The 7,375-nt window shown below is 47.3% G+C and overlaps 1 protein-coding gene across 3 annotated transcripts in view; it reads left to right on the top strand.

Moving 5' to 3' along the window:
- Nucleotides 1–232: 232 nt before the first annotated feature.
- The window catches only part of WT1 (WT1 transcription factor), a 55,845-nt gene continuing 48,702 nt past the window's right edge, over nt 233–7,375 (top strand). For all 3 annotated transcript variants that reach the window (XM_079969946.1, XM_079969945.1, XM_079969944.1), the window contains exon 1: nt 233–1,133. In XM_079969946.1, the coding sequence (XP_079826072.1) occupies nt 722–1,133 (412 nt within the window). In that variant the 5' untranslated portion in view covers nt 233–721. The remainder of the gene's footprint in view (nt 1,134–7,375) is intronic.

The following is a 7,375-nucleotide window of genomic DNA, read 5'->3' as shown; positions in this document are numbered from 1 at the left end:
GTCTGCCCTGTCCGCTCCTGCCCCCGGGGCTGCGAGTGCTTCTGAGGCGCGCCAAGGCGGCGGAGGCGCCGAGCGAAGTGTGAAGGGAGCGCCCGCGCTGCTGCTGCTGCTGCCGCCCCTGACTCCTCCTCCTCCTCCTCTGCTGCCGCTGCCGCTGCCGCCTCGCGCGGCTCCCCCCTCTCAATTAGCTGAGCTTTGGGGACTTCAGGGCAAAGCCGCCGCTGAAGTAAGAAGTTCAAGGCGGCTCCTCAGTCAGTCAGTTCGCGCCTCCCTCCTCCCGCGCAGCCAGTTCAGCAGGCCAGGTCTTCCCCTCAGCCGCTTCCCGCCAGTCCCGCACTCGCCTCTTTTTTTTGCCTCGCTCGCCTTTCTATTCCCTCACACACCCGCTCTCTCTCTCTCTCTCTCTCTGTCTGTGTCTCCTCAACTTCGCTGTCCGCCGGACCCGAAGGCGACCCTGGAGACCAACCTTGCGCTGTCGCTTTTGCCCGCTCCCGCAGGGCTGGAGCCGGGGAGTTGCGTGCCCAACCCGGACCCCGCGTCGCCGAAAGGGCTCGGCTCGGCCGCCTGGTGCCTTCAGCCGGACCCGGGCAGGGGCCAGAGCGCTTGGAGCAAGTGCAGCGCCGGCGCCGGAGGAGGAGGCGGCGGCGGCGGCATTAGCGGCGGCAGCGGCAGCAGCAGCGAGTGGTTCCCGGCGGCCAGGCGGAAAGTTTGCGGCGACGCCATGGGCTCGGAGGTGCGCGACCTGAACGCGCTGCTGCCTCCGGCCGTGCCCTCCCTGCCGGGCAACGGCAACTGCCCCATGCCGGTGAGCGGCGCGGCGCAGTGGGCGCCTGTGCTGGACTTCCCGCCCGGAGCGTCGTACGGCTCGCTGGCGCCGCACTCGGCCTTCATCAAGCAGGAGCCCAGCTGGAGCGCCACGGAGGCTCACGAGGAGCAGTGCCTGAGCGCCTTCACGGTGCACTTCTCCGGCCAGTTCACCGGCACCGCCGGAGCCTGCCGCTACGGCCCCTTCGCGCCGCCGCCGCCGCCGCCGCCGCCGCCCAGCCAAGCGCCCGCCAGCCAGGCCAGGATGTTTCCCAGCGGCCCTTACCTGCCCAGCTGCCTGGAGAGCCAGCAAGCCATCGGCAACCAAGGTAAGGCCGCCGCGTCCATTGGACACGCCGCGTCGGCGCCTCTCTCGCCCTGATTGACAGCAAGGGCTGGAAGATGCTCCCGTCGGACGGTGGGAACCCGAATCAGAACCAGACGGTCTGCTGAGCTATCCCCGCTCTCCGCATTTAGCCATACATAAAGAGTTGGTATATACGGCGGCCTGTGTATAAATATCTAGATATTTCAGGGGGAAAGTTCACACGGGTGTTCCGTTCACACGTGTGCTCCGACGCACACGTGCTGCAATGCGAGTCCACGCGAAAGCAAGTACCGCCGAGGTCAAGGGGCAAGTCACCCTGCAGCCTTCCTCCGAGGGAGTGCGCCTAGGATTGCAGCCGTACTTCGCTGAGAGTACGCCAGCAATCTTAACCATTGTAGGGATGTGCATTGTTGGTTTGACTGCATTGTAAATATACCCCTTCTCAGTCCAAACGACAGCCGTGTCTATGTGGAATCGAACGGGAGTTGCTTTTGAAGGAAGATAAAAATCGGGTTGCTAGAAATGTGAGGTTCGGCTGCTCTGGAATTTCCGATTTCAGACTACGGGGAAAGCAATAGGTACCAGATTAAGCAGGCGGCAGGTGAATACTTTCGAGCTGGGTGTTGGGGTGCATTAGAAGCCAGTGGCATTCACCCCATGTAATTTAAAACGATAATTCTAACTTTTTTTAAAAAAATCATCTGATAGGCGACAATGGGGCATGTCTTTAATTGTGTCCTATCCAGGTTGCGTTGTGAATTATAGTCGTTCCCCCCCCCCAACACACATGCAGAGAAATTACTACGAGATTAAGCGTTTTGAGGGTTTGCGGCTTCAAAACTGCAATTCAAAGCGTCGGAGCTTCTAATCAATTGTGGTCCTGAAGTATTCGCCATGTGTAACAATTATGACATTTAACGCCCCACATGAAGCTGGAAGGAAGGGGGTGGAAGTTATCCGGCGCTTCTTCTTTGGGTGCTGCGATACAGATTCACTACTGTACAGTCAGTGGAACACTTAGCACTGATTTTGTGGTAGCTGCCATTTTTAGTGTTAGCCTTTCGGGCTGTTCAAGTACCGGATGAGCATAAACTCCGCAGACTTCTTTTTTCCTAGCGGCCTTCAAAGAGGTAGATTCAGTGGTGTTTCAGGAAAACAAACTTCTCCACCCTAGTAGCGATGCTGAGTTCAACAGGACTTACTTTCTTCTAATAACTGTACTTAAGGAATGTAGGTGTACATAGGATTGCAGCCTAAATGAGTTTATGAGAAGACTCGCTGTTATTGCCTTACCCCATGTGCAAAAAATTCCCCGTGTATGTGTGTGTAAACTATCTTTAACAGTTCTTTGGGATATCAGTCTTCCTGTCAGTTAGCGTTCGTTTACTTATTCTCACTCCAGTGGTGCCTGGTGTTAGTAAAACTCTAAAATCCGTGCTCTGAACACACGCCCACTTCGTTCCTTTTTTAGCTAACAGGTTGTAGTGCTACTTGGAGATATCCTGGCAAAGTACATAATGGCGCTCTTGATTACCCTGCGAAATGTTTGGTTAATGTTACAGAAACCAAACCGCGGGAATGACACTTACCAAGAGGAATTTTAAGATTGATTTGACTGGAACTAAATTCCATAAACTACCTTATGCAGCTTGCATGCAGGATTCTTCTGCCAGTCTATAAGCACTGGAGATGGTGGAAATTATCATATAATGGCTTTCCTCCTGCAACGTTCTTTTTTAAGGGCTGGGGGTGGGAGAAAGGTAACATTAGACATTTGGCTGACCTGCTCATATTGAGACGCTAAACCTGCAATGCCTTGTGCTGAAACGCGTGGGGTTTTTTCCGCGCAGAGCTTGGCTGAATAACAATTTTTACACAATATTGTAGAGGAATATATTAAAGCTATAGTCTAAAAGGTGTAAGTTCTCAGGGGAACGGTGTACTAAACAGTAACCCCTCCCATCCTCAGCAATAAGTGTGTGGTAGTAAGTTCTATTGAAATCCATAGGACTCAAACTGCGATCCTAAACGCACTTTCCTGGGAGTAAGTAGCAAGATACTCAGTGGGGTTTACTTCTGAGAAGACGTGTGTAGAACTGCACTATTATTTCTTTAGACTCGGGAGTTTATAAGAACAGTTAAGTTCGGAACCTCTGCTGCACCCTAAACAAATAAATTGACCTAGACATATAAATTCTATTGATTTCGGTAGAAGACACGTCCAAATAAGAATATGTAGAATCCCATTGACTCAAGGAAATTTGTCTCGAATCGAGTCATATTCTTATTCTGGCTGCTCTTCTATTTAGGAACAGGAAAACAGGTGACTGTAAAACTGGAAGCAGCTTGAAACAATTATTCAACTAAACTGCTAAATTGTTCTTGTTTTCATCTAGATTCCTATATGTAGAAGAGAAAGGCGTGTCCTCTACTGAGAAATTAGTGGGACCTAACCTTAGACCCTGCAGCTCCAATTCAATTCGGGGGAACATCCAGGTGGATTGTTTGTCACCTGAACAGTTTATTGCGCCCTGAGTTGAGTTGAGTTGACTTGACTAGTTGACTAGTTTTCCTAGGCAATAGCCTACTTTAGCAGATGCATGAAGTGGAAGTACTATATAATTATTGGTGAATTCCAGAGAATTATTTGTTGTGAGTTCCATAATTACTCGTGTTTGCTTCTGCAATTTGATCTGTTGCGATACAACGCCGACTGAGGGTCTCAAGAGCGTCTTGGAGGGAACGCATCTTGTAGAAAAGCGAAGGACCTCCTTTCGCTTACTTTGCAATCGTCCCTTGAAAATGCGGTTCTGGAACAATGCAGAGCAGCCCAAAGTATGATTAATTTCCAGTAAGAATTCATTTAATCGAATTAACAGTAGTTCACACAGTTCATACAGTTCGCCAAGTTTTACTTTTGCACGAAACCACTCAGTTTATCATTATTTTAAGGAAGTTACCAAATCAGCATTTGTAACACTTCCATGGATAAAGTGAGGAGAGAGAAAACTTTTTAAAATCCTTTTTAGGAAGTGTTACCTTGTTGGAGGCTTTTAAGACCTAGAGCTTTGTTCTGCAAAATGTTAGGTTAGGGAGGCAATCTCTTTCATTATTTTGGGAAGCCACTCCTTTTCTAAATAGCAGTTAACCTTTCCCTCCCCCCAATCAAGTTCTTGCATCTGGGTCAATAGTAATTTTTTATGGACCCTGCTCTACTGGAATGCTGATGTTTGGTTATTGGGTCTGACAATTTCTGACTCCTTAGCGAATTCCACATGATGATGTTTCCTATATAATGTGTGGGTTTCTGTGTATCATGGGGGAGGGTAGTTAAATTAATCAGAACTGTCAGAATGGAACAGAAGTGCAATTCAATTTCTTTTGATGTGAACTGCCAACCTGTTCACCACCAGTTGATTTTCATTTATTTTCATTTAGATATTATTTTTATTCCACTCCTCATTCAAAAAAGGCTCCCAGACAAAGAATTGCAATTTGAAAATACACAACACAAAAGGAAAATTGATTGGGAAGGAGAAGGAAATAAGCAAACTCAGATATAAGTGATTAGAACCTCAGAGTACTTCTCTTGCTATGTTGATCCAATTGCATGTTCTTCGTGTATCTTTCTCCCTGTATGTATGCATGCACATACCTGTGAACATATATACATATATAATACATACAGTAATTTTTTTTTGAAGAACATTGCTTTGGAATTATCTCATTGCAGTTAGAATTGTTTTGCATTATATCACTTTATCATGTGTCGATTAAAATTCACATCCCTTCTTACACCTTTTTTTGTGTGAGACCAGAAATATGTTTGTTGTCAGTTATTGTTAGTTGTTGCAAAAGAATCTTTCTAGATTAGCTGAAGTGTATAGATATAGGGAAAGAGTTCGAATGACAGCAGGATAAATGTAATTGTTAACATTAAAAGAATGCAGGGGAAATTAGCACAATTTATCCTAAATCCTTGCTTTCCCGTGGACATATTAATCAACGGCAACTTTTATATTCTGTTTTTAACAAATCAGATTAGTGTTGTTGAAAAGTGCTAAATAGAAGTTCCACAATTGAATTAGTTCTCCTCGCCTTGTTTAGTGATGAGAAATCGCTTTTGGAGGCGTGCATTTTGTCCATACGTCCTACGTCCGAGACACGGTAATTCTGTCAGAAGCCAGAGGCTATATATTATATTAAATCAGAATAGCGAAAGAAAATAATTTACTTTGGTAGGGCAGTTATGCTTGTAAAATAAGAATTCGAGTTCTTATAACTGCTGTTTTGATATGATGAAAATAAATATCCATACAGTACTTTTGATTTTCAAAAGGGCGCATTGATAAATATGGGTTTCTTGGCAACGTGAGTCTTGGTCCTGATGAGTGACAGGTTCGTCCAGATACCTTAGATTCAAACTTAGATCCCCGATCTTTATATACTCGAAAGTGAGAAAGCTGATGATAACAATATGCTGGTTTGCTTTAATTACTGCATCACAAGACCAACGGTGAGGAAGAGTATGATTTTTTAAAAAATTGTAGAGAAGAAAGTTAACGATAATCCAGAATAAAAAGAAACCACAAGCGTCTTTCTAGCTGAAACAGGCGAATGCAAGAGAGGGCAGGGGAGTGAGAGCACTAAGGCAGGACACCAAGGTTTCATTGGGTGGCTGGGAAGAATTTGGAGAAGTTGGCAAACAATGTTTTGTGCACGAATGTAATGTTCTTGCTTTGAATCAGTCAAGGTTGAAGTTTAGGTTTCAGACGAGTTTTCCGCCGTGGGAAAGATATTACCTTGACGGTTTTGCCAAGGCTTGGGGGGGGGGGGAACCTTCCTGCTTTGAATCTCTTGCCCCGTCCGCGTCCCCCTCCCCGCCGCTTCTATTCTTCCATGCAGCTGTGCTCCTCCAACAATTGTATCCCTTCAGAAGATTTGCCTTCTCCGCCAGATGTCCAGATCTCAATTATTTTCAGCACATTTTAATCAGCCCGGCCTCCGATAAAGTCCTAATTAAAGAGCCCTCGCTATCAGAGGGCTGGTTCAGAACTCAGCCCCCTTATCGCATTCCTGAAGCTGTGGGTCAGGCAACACCGGGAAATGTGGCCAAAACATCATTCTGCTCCGAGTCGAATTGTGAAGGTCACCCAATAAAGTTGCACGCTGGGCCAAGAGTAACGAACAGATCTGAAGTGTCAATGCTTCGGGGAAAGTTGAAAAGGAAAGAGGAGGGAGAAAGGGAGGAGGCAAACCTTTGCTTTGTGGGTTATGAGCGGAGATAAAGAAGCCCGGGACAGCTGCAGCAGGGAAGTGCAAGGGTTGGGCACCGGCTGTCAACGCCGTCCGTGCGCCGGGGGGGAAAAAGGAAGGCTGCGCGCAACAGAACGCGCCAGGCGCACGCAGCAGCCTTGGAGAGGCGCTTCTCGCTCTCTGCTCCACCGCTGGCCAACTGGCAAGGGGAAAACAGTGCTGGGCACCTTCCTTCGCTTCTTGTGGAGGGAACTCTCTGCCTCGCCCTTCAGGCTCAAACATTTTTGCACCCCTGTGGCAGGGATAGGGGTGGGGAAGGGCAGTTACCAAAAGCGCTTCAGGAAAACACGTTTTCCAGAGAGGACAAGATAAGAATGCAGCCCATTCCATATCACTGTAAACACTGTGATTTAAGCCCGCTTACATTCAGATCTAGGATATACTGGAGCTGCAGCGCTATGCGCACTTGCTCGAGAGTAAGCCCCATTGAGCACAGTGGCTTTCGAGAAAACGGTTGCTGAGGAAATATCGTGCTACAAAGAAACTTGCTTCCAACTAGGCGGCCTTTAGACTCATTTCAGCAGAAATAAGTTCAGGATCGGGACCGGCTTTTAGTCCTGCTGACTTCAGTGGAAACCGGTCGATTCAAATCTAGCTATTTCACTGTAAAATCTACCTCACTGTAAAAGTTTGCAAGAATAGGAGCCACTGCAAACGTTTTCTACCGGAAGCAGGTACTCCAATCTACTTTATACTGAGACCCTAAAGCAAAAGAGTTGCAATCCGCGTACATAATTTTCTTCTGGATCAGCGCCATTGGCATCAATGTGGCACTCCAGGAGACCAGCACAACTGTACTTTAGGACAAGAGCTTAATTCTACGATCCAATCATTGTTTTCTAGAGCCAAGTTCCGTTAAAAGCTGTGAGATTTACTTCTTAAGCAAATGCCTTCACGTTCCGGGTCTTATTTACACTAAAGCAAAAG

Source organism: Podarcis cretensis (genome assembly GCF_951804945.1).
Source record: "Podarcis cretensis genome assembly, chromosome: 1".
NCBI lineage: Eukaryota > Metazoa > Chordata > Lepidosauria > Squamata > Lacertidae > Podarcis > Podarcis cretensis.
This window is presented reverse-complemented; position numbering and strand designations above follow the sequence as displayed.